Below are 17,240 nucleotides of genomic sequence, written 5' to 3' on the forward strand. Positions count from 1 at the left end.
TCTTTACTGATCCCTCAAGCTCTCCAGATACGAGACTTTCCTCACAAGGGAAGCTTTTAGTTCAATTTCCCAGAACTCTGTCATCATTGAAGAGGCTGAACTTTTGTCCCCGTTGCCTTCTCCTCTCTGCTCCAACTTCCTCACCCCTTTCACGCTTGCTTGTTATTCTGCTCCCATCAATCCCCCTTTGATGTCCTCCATTGCTGCCCTCTTCCATTACACACTGATATCTCTTTTTAGTCCTTTTCATAGCTCTAAATCCCTGTCTTCTGGTCCTGCTCACCAAGTGAATGCCCTACCCTGCCGGTCAGTCTTAGGGTTTCTCCAGCCACCACTGCCTGCTGAGCTACCTTCCAAGCTACTCCTTAAGTATAGAAAGCTCTCTCCTGAATTAGTCCATAAAGTAAGCTGGTCCTGGCTGTCATTATCCTTCAGGTTAAAGCCTTCACCCAGATGCACTAGAAGACATTAGTCAACCGTAACAGTAAGTTGGAGGGTGGTGAGGAACAAACAGTGCCTTTTTTAACAGAGAAGCAAAGCACTCACTGTCCCCCTGTTCCCCAGTTCTCCATACTTACATGTTGCTTTTTTGCTCTGATGTTTCAAGTTTTCTTACAGTGTGAATGTCCTTGGGGTAGGAAATATCTCTTACTAAATTTTGAATTAGTCTTTAGTATAACAGGATCCAGTCTTTTTACACTGCTGGGCGTTATCGCAAAGCAAGCAAGAAATAAGCTCTTTCTTTAACATCTTGCTACTTGTTATCTTCTTCCTCAAATCACAGCTCTTGCAAGATGTAGCTTCAACTGAATGAAGAGATTCGTTTTAATTTTAGGGACGAAAAACAGAGAGGAAAAAAAACCTCTGTGTAAATGGGTGCACACACTTTACCAGAAAAGACAACAGGCTATTAAAGCTTCAGCAGGACAAGAAACGTACTTCCCTACATCTCAGGCACGTTACTGTGCAGGTTTCCTTAACCAGGAACATGACATGCTATCATCCCATCCTTTAGTTCTCATGTTTGCTGAGAGTGGGCCAAGAAAATGTGAAGGAGAGGAGCACGAGCTGGGGCACAGGGGTCGGTGCAGAAGGGCAAAAGTAAGCCCTAACTGCCAAGGTGCAGCTCTGCATAGATTACATTTGGGGAGGCAGGATAAGGATAAGGCAGGATTATCTTTATTAAGCTTGTCAGCCCTTTTCTTGCTGACATAGGCGTTGAATTTCTCCATGTAACCCTTAGTTACAAGGATCCCTGGTAATCCTTCACCCCTTGCCCTTGCGACAAGTAGAGAAGCATTTTACCTCTGGTAGTGCTGCAGAGGTACCCAGGAAACCATAATCATTTTCCACTCAGAGTTTCTGAATAATGACAGCTTCATCCACTCCCAGGTCCTACAAGCTTGCCTATATCTGCCCTGCCTGGTGCCTACTGATGGGCTATTCCCATTTCTCTTCTCCAGAGGAGCCATTTGAGCCCAACCTTTAGTTCAATCGCCTGGCACCCTCTCCCATAGTAAAACTGTGGCTGTTTTTACAGCTTGTCCCTTCCTGGGTGGCCTTTCTCACCAGTCCTTCTGCAGCTCCATCTGCACCTCTTGAGCCTGGTGCGACAGGGGAGAGGACTGTGCCTTCCAACCTGGGCCAGCAGAGAGGGTTTGATTTTTCTTGTGCCTGCCCAAATGTAGTGCCAGCTCTAAAAGGATGAACGGTGCCTTTAGGATGAAGAAAATACTATGGTTTAGGGCGTTTGTCATTTACCAAAAGACCTGTGCATTTATACGCTCAGCACAGCTCCCAGGTAATAAAAGACCCAGGGTGACATAATCTAGAAACCAAGGCTCTCAAACCCTATCTTCCACACAACAGTGAATAGCCTGCCAGCATTTCCATGCCTTCTCTCTGCAGCAGACAACCCAAAACAGACAACCAGCACTGATGCAGATGGCTGTTAAACTCCACTGCCAGGACCTAATATTGGATACAATTCCCAATCTTTCTGATATCCAGAATTTAGGAAAATAGTCAAGGCTTTGCACATACAGCATTCTTAATATCTAATTAACATCACATTTCTTGCTGGATGGCTATCAGCCACTATTACACCAGAATGACACTGACTTTTAAAATGGAGGTGCTTTATGGCACCTACTGCTTAACTGTCGTGTTCTAAAATTGCCTGGTCTCCAAAATCCATCCATTTTAAGGAGTTCCTGAGAGGCAAAAAGATCTGGATTAAGATTACTATTCCATTATTGGTCAGAGTGTTAATTTCCTTCCTGTGATACCAGGCTGCTTATCATTTTTGACAACACATTTAATTGCTGTTGCAACCCCCACAGCTTTTTCACAGGTGCTGTCAAGATTATTTTAATTAAAATAATATCTATACAGAGGTTAATGAAAACTGGGAAAAAATTCCAGCAGGAGTTTGTCATCCGCCACTCTTCGTTAGCGGGTTCATAAGAAACCAAATTCCCACAGTCCCCATGACTGATGGAGACCGAGTAGGACCCCTGGACAGCTTCCATGGAGCTATGGCTCCAGCTCACCCACTTTGCCATGCAGATCCAGAGCCCTTTCCACAGAGTATCTGTCAGACAAAGTCCTTGGTATTAGGCCCATTCTCCTTACTCTCCTCAGAAATACTAATGACCATGGGGCATATAAAATTTCCCTCCTTATGCCAGATGCTACTTTGACAGCACCGCAGACATAATCTGGGATCACCTGTAGTTTATCAAAGATAAGATGATTTAGTATCGAGAAATGCATTCCTTCTTATATGTTTTAAAAACAACTAAATGACACCACACGTGGGAATCCAATGCTTCCAACAGCAAATGCACTCAGACAAACACACCCACTACAATTTTTTTGAAAGCAGACTAGTCTCCACTTTAAATAAATTCTGCATATAATTAGACAAATCGATATCTATTGAACAACATTTTTCTTTTTTTCAGTTAGCAACCCTCACTTAGTACTAAACCATATCTCTGCAAACTGTTAATCTAGGAAATTACAGGCTTTCAGTCAAACCAGCTCAGTTTATTTCTATCTATGGTTACAGTCCTCAAACTTTGCAGGCTGTTTCAGTAAAGCTTCTTGCAGTAACACTCGCACAGCGTATAGCTCTCTCATTACTAACTCTTCTTCCATTTTAAATACTATTTACCAGCTGCCTGTGTGTCTTCCTTTGTGTATAGGTGGCAGCATCAGTCACCTTCCCTTCAGCTAGGCTGGGCTGCACAAAGATTAATGCGATGCAAAGCAATGCCTTTGGAGCCAGCTGGCTATAACTTTAGGCTCCTTTTCTAGCTCAGCTACTTGTTTTTTCTATGCTCTCACTTTCTGTCCCATGACCAAATCACCACTACCAGTTGCTTTTTATTTGAAAAAATGGTCACCGCCCTAGATGGCCCACCTCTGCGTTGTGAATGCACACCCATACCCGTTGAAGGGAAACTGCGAAGTCCGTATCTCTGTACGAGCAGCAGAACTAGCAAAGGTTGTTTTCCTACATTTTCCATGCTGTTTATTATACTTCCTAATCTCAGTTCCCTACCATGTCCCATATTACTCCCATTATGGCTCCCCTGCTTCCTTCTGCCAGACTCCTTGAGCCCATCTCCAGATCACAGAGACTGGCAGTTTCTGTAAAAGAGAGCAGCTAATGCCTCACCTTTCCCTTAGTAGGAAACCGCCTTGCGTCTCACTCCACTGGATGCTGACTATGATAAAACTTGTAGGAACTTAATATCTATGAGATGCCGGGATTTTACAGACTTTCCCAGTTACATAGCTGTCAGACATGTCCCACTACTACCTGCGAAGTGACCATCCCAATGTGAGGATACTAAGTATGACTGACAAAACTCATACTCCATTCTGGAAAGCAGAGCTCTGAATGTAATAGCATAACACAGTACAGCTGGTTGAACTTCTTACGGGCTTACTATTGTGTTACGTAATGCTCATGTAAAAAACATGCGGTTGTTAAGTAAACGATGTATTAGTACAAAAAAAACCTGGGAAGCAAACTGGAAGAAATCCCTTATGAGGTCAACATTTCTGCTCCTCATCAAGGGGAGACAGAAAACTGAGGACCTACTGCAAATAAGGAAAAATCAGTAGGCACAGGCAGTATCAGAGATATTTTCATGGAAAGTTTGGCCAAATGACTGGTTCACATTGCATCTGAACACGTCGTGTTCCCCCCCTCCTTCCTGCAAGCATGAGCGTTGTTCTATCTGCTTCACATTTGCAATTCTGTTAGTGGGAACATTTTTAATGTAAAGTTGCCAAACATAGATCAGCCTTGAATAGGAATAATTAGAGCAAGTTAGAAGATTAAAACCATGGGAACAAACTGAAATATACAACAACTTTTCTGTAGCTGTGATTTTCTGTGGGGGAGGCAGGGGATTCTTGTTCTCTCTCACTCACTCTCCATTGGAGCTTTTTCTAGTAAAGGGACAGCATTGTTGCTCGCTCTCAGACTCAGATTTGCTCATGCCTTTTTTGTGACTGTGATGATGCCTCAAAGCCTTTTCTATTAGCCTTTCCCATTACAAACCTTCTTTAGCTCATAACAGTTCAGATGCTTTCTGCTGTAAGGATAAAGGAGCTCTTCACTCCTCACACACTGCAGTGATTCTGATTACTGGGAGGATATTTGAAATGTAATATTGTGAGGAGAGGCGTAATTATGTCTGTATTTGAATGGAACTGTTCTAAGAGGCTTTGCAAAGGCAGACTTTCATGGCTGCTATAGGCCCTTGGGGTCAAGCAGTTCATTAGGAAATAATCAGGACCTGAAAATGGTCTGGTTGTTTTTTGGATACTTGGCAAATTCCACCACCTTCTCAGGAATCTGGCATTAATTGTTCACATTGTAAGCGCTCAGACTGGTCAGTATGCACTGGCATCGACACCAGCACTCCTTGGCACTCCTAATGGTACCACCAACACGCTTTTTTTTCTCCTGGCTACCGGATGTGATTGCATCCTGCAACTGCATTCACACAACAAAAACTATCCTTTCTGCTGAACCTGGATTTCCTCTTTTCTCTCTTTCTCATTGCATCCAATGCAAATTAAATAGCATCCCAAATTCTGTTAAGATTAGGGCACATTTCTTGCCCCGTAAAACTTACAGCCAGAACTGGCCTCCCAAAAACTTAGAAGGGGGAAGTAGCAGAATAATCTTCCGTCTTGGAATTTAAGGTTTGGATTTTAGCCCTTTCCGGTTTATCTCTTCCTATTTTACTTTTGATATATTCTCATTTATGTGCGTTTGCAATCCCTGCTTAGCCTTGCTCTGTCCTGCCCCCACAGCCCTAGGACTATTGGCAGTGCCTACAGTAAGGCACACACCGAAGCCCTTGCACGATTGCCACTTTAGTTTGCTCTTAATCTTCTGACTAGAAAACATGAGCTTCCTTTCTCCTTTTCTGTCTTCTTCACATATTTATTCCAGCAACTTAATAATGTAAAATTGTTGTACAAGCAATGGAGAAAGCCACAGCTGTTAGAGGAAACCCAGCTTTTCACTTCTCAGACAGGCTGACATACCCCAACAGCACTGAGGAGAAGGCCAGGTTTCTGCATGCTCTTCCCACCCGTACAAGCACTGTGGCCCAAAACAAGGAGTTTAACAAGGGTTTTGCTGGGATAGCCCAAAGCCAGTTTTTCTGAAAAATCTTCCCATTTTGTCTTGTTTATGGCCGCAGTGCTCAGCCTGGCTCCCTCATCCTAGTGAGACCTGCTGGATGCAGAGCTTGTTTGGAAATCTGGCCTGAGGAAGTGATCAACCAGTTTTTATCTTCTTTTTTGGAAATACTACCAGTCAGACTTAAGCAGAGTATAACCCTCTCAACATATGTCTCAAGGAAGGAACAGATCCGAATTTGGGCTTAAAACATCAAGGCCCCTTGGGAGCGCAGGCTGCAGGCGGCATCAGTCAAGCACAGGCTGAGAGGAGTGCCAGTAATCTCGAGGGCCATTTGTGAAGGATTTCCACGAGCGTGCATTACAGTATCTCAGGAACACATAACAGTGCACCCAAAGCAGCCCGGAGAAACACTACAGAAATCACATAACCTCTACCAAGGTCAGTTTTAATGCAGCAGTTGAATATCGTGTGTCTCGGTAACCACATCCAATCATGCAACAATGCCAGAGCCACTGGAGTCCTTCCACAAAAAACGGGTAGTCTCCACGTTCTAATGTCCTCCATCACGAGACAAAATCAAGGCTTTGCCATCCAAAAAAAATAAGCTGAATGGCTGGGTGGCTTATGTGCAGAAACATCTGGACTGGATAGAGAATAACACACAGAAAACAGCCAGCGAGTGTCAAAAGTTCAGAGCAGCGGTAACTAAACATCATCCTATTTCAGCCCTATAGACAAAGATATCACAAAAAATCAAGTCAAAAATTGCAGGCCTGTTGTGCAGGAGAAGTCATGAGTACATAACTTTTTAGAATAAATGGATTCACAGTGAAGCTCCCTATAAATTATGATATCTTAGAAGTCAGGCTCAGAGAATAAAGTGCCAAACCCCAGTACCATAGATAGCTCCCACCACCAGGCAGGAAGGAGGAGGCCTGTGACAGTGGCAAGACATAAATATGTATAATTTCAAGGAAACAACACCAGAACTTTTCCATGCCTCCACCTAGCAACACGGTCTCACCAAACAGAGCTAGCAAAGGTGGCGTGCACATCTGCTGTAAAAAATGCAGACAGCAGTCTTCTACCGCATGAAGTTGATAATATTGTGTTAAATCAAAACCTGCATTTTTAGGACTAACCATGTATCAGTCTCCTGCAAATTACTATCAGGAAAAGAAATGCCTTTAAGCAAAGTCACATACTCCAATAGCCGTATGCTTAGATATCCAATAGCAAAGCAAATAACTTTTTGGCTTCTTATGACAAAGTATCAGATTATTTGCTAAATTTTACTCTAGGATTATAAGGCATCCTAATAAGTTTTACTTTCCCTTTAATGAACAAGAAAAAATTGTAATAAATTGTAAATGATATTTTTTAAAAACATTGGCGCATTAAAAAATCAAATATTCTGTGACATTTGATGGTGAAACAACATCTGTACCTTGTTCTTGGGGAATTTCAAGTAGTACGACAGCTCTTAGCAGTAACTACCATTGGAAGGAAGCCAGACATCTAAAATGGGATATCAGCTGAGTTAAATTAATCTGCATATTACTATATACTTGGATTTTATGTTAATACAGTGCTAAAAAGACATTATTTAAGATATGAAGTCACATGCGGGGAAGCTTGAGTACTCCAGCTTTTCCTTGACTCGTTAATGCACAATTCAAAATGCTGCCCTGACTTATACGCTTATATTCTATTTTGTCTAAAGGGTTCTGCCTCATTGAGTACACAGTGCAGATGGCACTCAACAAACAGTATTTTACAACTCCTCAGCCCTCATGGCACTGCATGTTTCTCAAACCCTGTGGTATCACCCACTACTTTGCTCTTGGATTTTCTTATAGCACTCATCACTGCCACATTCAAGCCTAGCACAAATTTGAAATGACAGCATGATTCTCCCTACCAGTGCTTCTCTGCCATGAGTGGATACCAGCAATCAGACTATTATGTGGTAATTTTGAATGTTTTATTGCTTCCACCCAAGTTATGGGGTTTTGAAGAACAAACTTTCTTTTGGGAAGATGGGAGGTGTTGATTCCAAATTCATTCTATAGAGGGGTTTCTTCCTTCCCCCCACCCCCAATGTAATCTTTCCTCCAGAGCGGTAGATTGAAACACTGATTCACTCACCACCACTATCAGCAGGCTTCAGCAGAAACTCCCTTTCAGCACCATCCAAAAATAAACCTCGAAATATTTTTTATTTGAAAGGCGAGTGCAGTTTTATAGACACAGTTGGCGTCACCATCATAACTTTCTCCACCTCAGCTTCTCTGCCTGCGCTGGACACCCTCCTTTAACTTCCTCACTCAGTACATTAACACATCACTGATCATTATTAAACCGTGACAGCAGTAGGAGTACTGCACCTCGAGATACCTACCTTTTTGATGAGGCTGTACACTTCCTCAGCTTCCAAAGGCCAGCTGGGAAAATGCTTCATGGACTAAAATTATGTTATTGGTACGCACTGGTTTTTGGAACCAGCTCTGTGTTGATGTATTCTGTGTTCCTGTATTTATCTGTGACATTTATTAGGAGGCATCATCAGATTTGAGCCAGCAAGCATGAAGATGTGCTTCTCTTTAAAGATGTGTAGAAGTCCGTCGCTTTTCAGCAAAGCACTTGAACGTGCTTTTCATTTTATGTCCATGGCACTGGAGCATGCACTTAACTGTTTTTTTGGAATTAGATTGACTATTTCTAGATGAGTAATGGACAGCTACCAAACATGGTTGTTCCAGTTCATATATACAAGACATTCATTTTTGCAGATGCCTACCTGGGGAAACAGGTCAGGTGTACCGCACATGCAGGGTTGTACTTTGCGCTGCTCTCATCTTCAGGGGTGTTCACTATAATAACTCTCTCTGCATCATTCAGGACCTGATGAATAATTCAGCGGAGCTTCATTACTCCACCAGTCCTGTTTTGTTTACTGGAATATCATCCCGTGGTTCAGCACCCATCTGGCTATAGGCATAAAACCTGTGGAAAATGTAGCAGTTCACAAAGGCTGGAGAGAATCTTTTCTTTGATGCTGGAGGCCTACAAACTCACGGCACCTTTGGTTTTCTGTTTGAGACGGAAAGCCAACTGACCTAAGAAACTCAGTATAAACTAATCAATACGTACATCTTTTCTCCTTTACAGACTGTGGCAAAGTTCGGGTCTCTCACTGGATTACTTTGAATTGGAAACAAAACACACTGGAATTTGGGGAGGTCTTCCAAAGAGCAGCTCAGGATGCTCTGTTCCTCTTACACGTTTAGGGTAAGCCCTGTGAATTTTATTCTCAAAATGCAAACAAAATAAGGCTTGGTCTATACTGCAAAAAGTCTGCCAGTATCCCTCCCACACAGGTATTATAGTAGTAGACACATAGATTGTAACATAAAACACAGCAGGATTTCACTATCACAGAAATACTGTGGAGGGGTGAAGAAAAGTTACCACATATTTTGACCAGACCAGCTCGATAAGTGAAAATCTAAAGTCTATGGTTATTACACTCGATAGCAATGCTCCTATGCCCATGAACTTACCTTTGACCTTTTCCATTAAAACAGTTATTAGTAGTTCTCTATTTAATGGTTAATAATAGGAGCTCCTGCAGAATATAAACTCTTCTGGATTAAAAATGGGAAGTATATATTAACATCTTCATTTAGATCAATAGCAATACAAATAATTTATTTTCCTTTAGACCATCTGCAAAACTGATAAAAATCCAGAAAGATATTTCTGCTTTTCAGTCACTTCTCTTCAGAAAGAGAACAAAATCAGTTTCAACTTGAGTAGTAAGTGCCATTTTATGCAAAAAGAACAGAAAGTTGCTCTGACTCACTCACACCTCTTGACAACTGAGTTATACCAGAGACTTTCTGTGTCTCCTATGCCCTCTAGCTTCTAGAAGATGTATTTACCAACCACTCTTAATTTGAGCACGTTTATATAGTTTTAATTTCTATGCAGTCACTAAAAACCTACTAAAACAGAAAGTGAAATGCCTTCCTCTCTCTTCTTCCCAGATACAATTTTTACCTGAGACTGAAACGAAGACATGAAAATTTTAATCTAGATTCTCATTTACATTGTAGGCACTTCATACTTCTGTGGCAATATAAATGGGCTTTATAGGTACACATTATATTTATATCAACTTAGGGTCCTCTGTGAGTGCTGTAAAGGAGATTCAGCTCACGTGAGAAATGCCACCTGAATTCCAGGAATTGGATATACCGATCTCGAGGGAAAAAAAGTGAGTTGTGAGACATACGGGATATTACTTCTTAGTCTGACTTAATTACAAAGTTAAATAAGGTCATTAAATGGTATACAGCAAAAAGCACCTGATGTACAAATCGCAGTATTTTCTGATCAGTATGCTGGAGGCTGTACTTTGTGAAGCCCCATCAGCTTGAATTTCTGATTAGAGAGTAAAACCCGGGGGGGGGGAGGGGGAAATGGGCCCATAAAAAAGATAAGCCTGGTGTCCATAGCTAGAGATCCCGCAGCCTGCAGGAGAAAGCAGTTTCCTTGCGCCGTTTAGGAAGGCTGATGAAGCATGATCAGCTTAAAGCTGGCTGGCTGTGAGAGACAAAACAAGTTAACTTTTATCTTGACTTATCGTCAAGAGCTCCTGAACTAGAAGTGTATTTCACCTGCCAAATTAGTAACATTTGTAAGAGTAGGGGCTTTACCTCAAATCCTACCTGCCATATCATTGGAGTGGCACCAGTGGCAGCCTATAAAGCATAGCTTCTGCAAATGTTGCAAGGAATACCCAAATAAGCAATAAAACTTTTGGCGAGGGGAAATACTGGTGATTACAGCGAAAGGTCTCAGGGACCCTGAGGCTACCTGGGCTGTTCTTCTTTCTGCGAGTGGGACACTTTGGCAACCTGTGCTACCAAGAGATGGGACACAGTGCTTAAGGCTTTTAGTTACCAGTGCTGCAGCTGTAGATGCTGCTATTATAAGGTGGCATTCCATCATCTTTCAAAAAGTCACTGGAATAACTGAATAGGGACACTAATCCTATCAAGAACTTCAGTCACAAAGACGTTTCAGTTAGTTAAATACTAAATGCATGTGGGTTTAAAATGCACAATTACAAAACCAGTGCTTTGACACCCGAGGAGCAAGCTAACACATAGCTCTCCCACTGTCTAGTAGAAAAAGGTACAATATAGACATTTTGTCTCTTCTGAGAACCTTAGTTAGGAAAGAGAAGCAAAAGGCAGCTTCGCATAATGCAGACAAAACTTTTGCACATTAAAGTGTGTAACCTTACCAGGAATAAGCTTGAACTAGAAATAGCCAATGCATAAAGTTTATGAAAAAAATCTTTGTCTTCACTGTTACCATACATAAAGTGTTTCAAATGGCTTCGTCTCTGATCTGTTTATCTGCAAGTATTTTAAACGAAAACTAAGGCAGTTTTCGTTTAACCTCTGCAATTCCAGCATTTGAAGGTCAGATCTATTTCCTTTTTCCATTTAATTCTCTGCTTCTATTACATTAAGAACACAAATCTATACTCATTTTCATAACTAATTTAACTTTTAGATAGTATTTTTAACTGTAGAATGATAAAGAAGAATTTTCCAGCCTAGGAGGAAAGGACTGCGTTAACTAAGAGTAAAAACCTTGCTTGGAAAATATACACACACTCAAAAACATCACTGGCAGCATTGTCTTCTTCAGCCTCTCTAGGAGAACTGACATGCTAAAAAGCACCTCTAAGCTACTGAGCCTCTTCCATAGATAAAATCTGCCTGTCCACACGAATGTCACTGCACTGGTATTGTCAACCTTCCCCCTGATGCACTTGCTTGGGATTCATTTGCAGTAACAGGCCATTCCTACCCACTAGTAATAATAACTATGATGTTGTTCAATATAAAAACATGGTTATATCATGAGCTAAAAATGGAATTATAAACTATCTATGTAACTATTTTAGGAACATATGCTAATTAGAATAATTGGCTCCCTCCACAACAAGAGACAGTGAAGACCTATAACAGCCTTTCAAGCATGTCAGCAGAATAATGGGCAAATTAATGTGGCTGACATAATTGATTTGGACTTTCAAAGTGTTTACAAAGCTCCGAAGAAGCTATAAGGACTCCAAATAGCCATAGGATGAAGTTCTTTCATGGAGCAGAAATGGCCTGAGAGGGAGCGAACAAAAAGTAAGAAAAATATCTGGTTTTCTAAACAGCAAAAGAAAGGTGTTCCTTATGATCATGATTTATGACTTGCAGCAAAGCTATACAGGAAGACTGTGCAACAAACACAGGGCAGTGCAACCTACCAGGATGGAGGCAATTGGGGTCCATGGGCTGTCTCCACTGGCCCTGGGAGAGGAGGAGGAGGCACCCTCCAGCATGCCCAGCACTCTGGGCCACAGCTGCTGCGGGGAGGGTGGGAGCTGATGAGAGGCAGCTAAGCAGCACAGAGCCACACTCCTCCTCCTGCTATGACAGTGTTGGCACCTCAGGAGACAGGCAGGCCATGCAGTGGCCTTTATACACCTCTCTCCCGGGGGCCAAGAGGAAGCACCTTGGCCATAGGGCAAGGCTAGGGCTCCAGTCTGGAGGAGCAGAAGTTATGAGTCCTCCTTCCTTCCTTGTGGAGGGGCTGCGGCACAACCTGCCTCTGTGGCACCTGCCAGGCCTAGAGCAACCTGTCCTAAACCAACCTGCCAGCCCCTAGCACTGGGAACACCCAACCTTTCTGACCCGACTGACAGAGGGGACTTCGAGATAAGAGAACACCAGCAACACTTGACTAGTGCTGAAGGAGACAAAACACCATGTTAAGAAAAACAAGGTAACACACTGAAAACACTAATCTGACCGTCCTCTCCACCTTCCTGTGCTCTAATGTGAACTGTGGCCTCTCAGGGAAATGCCTGGGGTGTCTGGCAGACAGCTCACAAACAACGCTGCTTACTGCATCTGCACTTCGTAATTACACAAATTGTTTAGTGTTTAAAGCCCTCATTGCTTCCTCTCCTTTGCTTCATCCCGAGGCAATTTCCTTTCTATAGCATAGCTGCTGGCATCTCAAGCGCTTATGTTTGCTGGCAATCTTGGGAGCAGTTACTCAAGACAACCTTGGTAGGGATTACTCAAGACTGTTGTACCTATGTCTCTACCATACATGACTGTCACCTGCAGACGACCGCACTCCTTGCCACGTAGTCTCCTCAGAGAAGACTGGCTTGCAGACTGTCAAAGAGCAATTGGAAAATCAAATGGATTTTTTGCATATATGATATATGCTGTAGTTCACGGACACTGAATAGATTAATGCAATGTCAAATTGCCTCATGTGCTAATGTGACGATGCTATTAGGAAAAGCCATTGAAAAGAAGAAGAAATGTGACACAACAACAGAAGTAAATAGAAAAGCCAAACCAGCAAGAGTGTAATCATCTTTTGTGGACAGACAATATGAGCGTAATGAAGTACCAAGTGGGATCTGTGAGTATTTTCTCACACTTTAGGGGGAAAAAAAGCCTGCCCAGAGGTACACATTCAGACTTTTAAAGGTAACATTTGCTTTTGTGGGATCAGTTAGCTGGGATCACACCTCAGCCCCAGCCAAAAGAGTAATTGGTGCAAACAAGAATTGTGATAAAGCCAAGAATAGAAAGAAAAGAGACATGTTGCAATGACTCTTATTACTCCAAGGGCAGATTGGAAATCTCCTAGAGTAAGTATTGCAATGTTTGGCATAACTTAGAAATGGGAATTATTTACTTTCTGGGGGAAAAAAAGCTACTATACTCCTTGGATGTTTTCTGTAGAAGAGAACAACTTTAAAAGGCATAAAGAGCATCCAAAGTAGAGGACAAGTCTGTGCAGAACAGGGTAAGGATGTGGTGCCTTTTAGAACAGTAAAGAGGCAGCAAATGTATGCACCATGTGGACCCCTTCCAGCAGCAAAGGCAGCGTTCACCTGATCGTCAGAAGCAGTGAGCATGACCAGCTTGGAACGAAGTTGCCAGCACTCAACACGGGTGAAATCAAGCTTGAAATGCCCAGTTCACCTCTAACAGGTATTCACCTGTTCTGAGATAGTTCAGTCTAGAAAAATGCAGAGACCCAAATTCTCCAGCATGTTTTAAACTCTTCACCTTGTGGAGATGTTCAATCTGCTAATTAGACGTGACAATGCTGGATTAGATAACCAATATCAAAATTTACTACTGCCTGCTATAAGTTGCTTTTGGCAGTGTTCAGTGTCAGAAGCAATAGCATTAGCTCTGCTCCTTTCTCACACTGCAGATGATGGAAGCTTTCAGGAAGATGAATTAAATTCCACTAACAGAAGGAGAAAAAAGGGATCTAAATATCTGGAGAGCGCAACAGTGAAAATCCACTTGGTTTATTTCAAAGTGATGCTCTATCAATACATGCAGCGATGTCCTGGTGCATGATCCTGAACCAAAAACTCAGATCTAGGAGCAGGAGGCCACCTGCCCCTTGGCAAAAAGCACACAGCTGAACAGCTCCTGCATCTCTGTTTTGGCAGCTGCAAATGTCCATGGGGACACATGTTGGTATTAGCTCCTCTGTTATCCATCACCTAGTACCGTACCAGCTGGCCCACGCCCGCCTGATACCCCATGTGGTGCCACGGCCCTGTACGGTGGCTCTGGGGGCTCGAGACACCCCGGGGAGCCCACAACACCCTCCTGCATGTCCCCATCCCCACAGCCCGCTCCAACAGGCGAGCAGGTGAGTTTGCCTCATGGCATCAGCCCAAGTGGCCACCCCTGCTCACCCACCCCCTGTCCAGCTGGAAGCTGCACCCACCAGCAAGACAAAAGCAGGAGCAGGTGGGTAAATACCTCATCTGAGAAGGATCCCTGTATGCCCCCACTGTGCTTATTCACTGGCCACAAGATGGTACTTTTTTACTTCCCATCAGCTCAGAGTAGAGGACTGGGCAAAATTCATAACCTTTCCTGGGCCCACATGGTGCTTGTGTCCATATTTGTACTGGAAAACCAAACCACTAGAAAATAATCTGCAAAATTAAAGCCCCAAAACTCTATAATGACATGAAGACAGTCTACAATAAATTATCCTCAGATACTTCTTTCTCAGAAACTTCTTCCCCTTTTGCCTTTACTTGCAAAGTACACTCCCAAAGCCTTCATTTGCACACAGCTTAAAAAACCTCCTAATTGTTAAAGAAAACACACACTGACAAACATCTAAAAACATCAGAACCAAACTATAGTCATGACGATACTGCCTCATAAACAAGAATACAAACACTCTTGCATGACTGATCTGTATTGTCTTGGCTGACTGAACGCTAAGTAACTTGGGTTTGATGCCACTCACACATACTACACCAACATTTTATTTTCTACCAGCTTTCACCATGCTTAGAATGGCAATGTAATTAAAATGGAAAGGTAAGTACATTAGAAACCATACTTTCCCTTATTAAATGCTAATTCCAAAACAGATTTTCTCCTGGGGTAGAAGTTTGGGGTTTATTTAAGAGCTGACAAGTTTGGGTAATATTATCAAGAACAACACTTTTCAAAAATGGAAGCAATTTCTTCCACTTGTTTAAAATCAGTCAAAGCAATTGACAGCTTCTAGTGGCTCTGCAATTCCTTCTACCATGTTCACTGCCTTAAAATTTAAAAAATTAAAATATTAGTGTTTACACCTCTAGTTTTGTCTTGTTTTAATAATAATCTGTTTCTGCTAAAGCTCTGAGCCACTCAGTTTTGTGGTGAAGGGTTTCTATCTCTTCACATCACAGAAAAGGATGTAAGGGTACTCACCTTTTTTCCTATTTGCCCTTGCTTTTATAGTGCTATGACCCTCTGTCCTTTACAGGCATATTTATTTGGTGAGTGTATTGCACTGCTGTGCAGATAGAGATCTTAATGAGAAAAGAGACAGAAGATACAACAGGAATAGGTCTTGAGATATGAAAGTAACTATTCCTTTCTAAGAAAAAAAAACAACAAACAAAACAAAAAACACGTATCAAAAGTTTCATCCAACCTTCCTCCAACCAAGACAATGTAAAATCCAGCACCAAGGTTACTAAATCTGTTTTACGTTTTAGGTTTGTGATTTGGCATAGAATATTAGCCTGAGGAAATCCCTTTGGCTGACAGAAAAAATGCATAACTTAAACTGAAAAGAAGGACTAACAGTTTTTAGAAGGGATGGACACTACAGCTGTCATACAATTACATGAAGCAGCCTCAGGTGTCTCTCAGCAGAGAATGGCTGTAAATGGAAAAAATAAACTGCCTGAGCATTTAGACTTTAAAGCCAGAAGGAGCCCATGAACATTGCCTGGCTTCTTATTGAATATGAATCATTAAATTACATGTATTCATCCCAATAACTGTGCTTAGGCATTTTATCTTGGAGAAGATTAAGCTGTTGGGTGCTGTAGTAGGGAACAAAAGAGACAACCTGCCACCTGTGCCCAGAGGCTCTGTAATGACAGGGAAAGGTGTTACTGAGGTAGCCAGGTGATCTCAGCATATGACCCCCACTTTGTGCAAAGGAAAATGGGGAAAAATACCTGAAACCTGGCAAAGAATGCTTCCGGGCTCCAAAATTGGCAGTTGGGTCTAACCCAACCAGTTCCTCGTACAAACACGGGGCAGTGGTTGACCACGTGGGTATAGGACACCCAGTTGCGGCCAATCTCAGATACTTCAGAGGAAATGGAAACAAGCACTCGACTATCGCTGGGCAACAGATTTGCAAGCCAAGTCTGAGCATCCCTCCTTTGCCCATTTAGGCACTGGAACTTTTCCCTCTAAACTGGTTTATATCTTCTACAAGGTCTGCTTTGTACACTGACTTACCAGGGCTGAAATGTTCCCCAAGGAGTAAAACCATAGCCACGAATGAGCATGGTATAGAAAGCGGCGTCACTGGACAGCCTTACTGGCTATGCCTACATCTGGTTGACCACACTTCTCTTTTTGCTATTGCACCTGCAGCAGAGACAGAGATCATGAGAGCCTTAACCTCTACTTTGCACAGCGAGGTGATCTTCATCTGAACTGATGAAGCAGATTTTAGAGTCGGGCTGTGGAGCACAGAACAAATCTAAACAAATATCTGACTCAGCTACTAAACTGAAACAGCAGCAGCTTTGAGGAGGAAGTTGGCAGCACCACTTAGAAGTCCATGGATTGCTTCCAGCTACCCTCTTCTCCACTCACTCTAATTATTTATCCCTGATCTCTAAATAGACTCTGTCTCAGGATTGCTTAAAAGACATGTATATTTCCATAGCTTATTTTTCTCTTCCTTTCTAATTCACTTTTTTGACCTTAGACAAAAATCTATGAAGTATGTCAGGCCATTTCATCTCAACTGTATAAAAACATTTAGTCTTAAACCACATGTGATGAAGTTTGTCTCTTTGGTTTTATTAAACCAAAAATCTTTTTATTTTTCTAGCAGAAGCCTCACAAAGTGGCCCCCCCCCCCCCCCCCCCCCCCCCCCCCCCCCCCCCCCCCCCCC

General features: G+C 42.4%; 1 protein-coding gene across 1 annotated transcript in view; it reads right to left on the reverse strand.

Moving 5' to 3' along the window:
* INSC (inscuteable homolog (Drosophila)) overlaps window positions 1–12,042 on the reverse strand; it is a 168,496-nt gene extending 156,454 nt beyond the window's left edge. The window contains exon 1 of the mRNA XM_009288784.2: window positions 12,018–12,042. Coding sequence (XP_009287059.2) covers window positions 12,018–12,042 — 25 coding nt within the window. The remainder of the gene's footprint in view (window positions 1–12,017) is intronic.
* Between the last annotated feature and the right edge of the window lie 5,198 nt (window positions 12,043–17,240).

Source organism: Aptenodytes forsteri, unplaced genomic scaffold, assembly GCF_000699145.1.
Source record: "Aptenodytes forsteri isolate BGI_AS27 unplaced genomic scaffold, ASM69914v1 Scaffold8, whole genome shotgun sequence".
In the NCBI taxonomy this organism is placed as follows: domain Eukaryota; kingdom Metazoa; phylum Chordata; class Aves; order Sphenisciformes; family Spheniscidae; genus Aptenodytes; species Aptenodytes forsteri.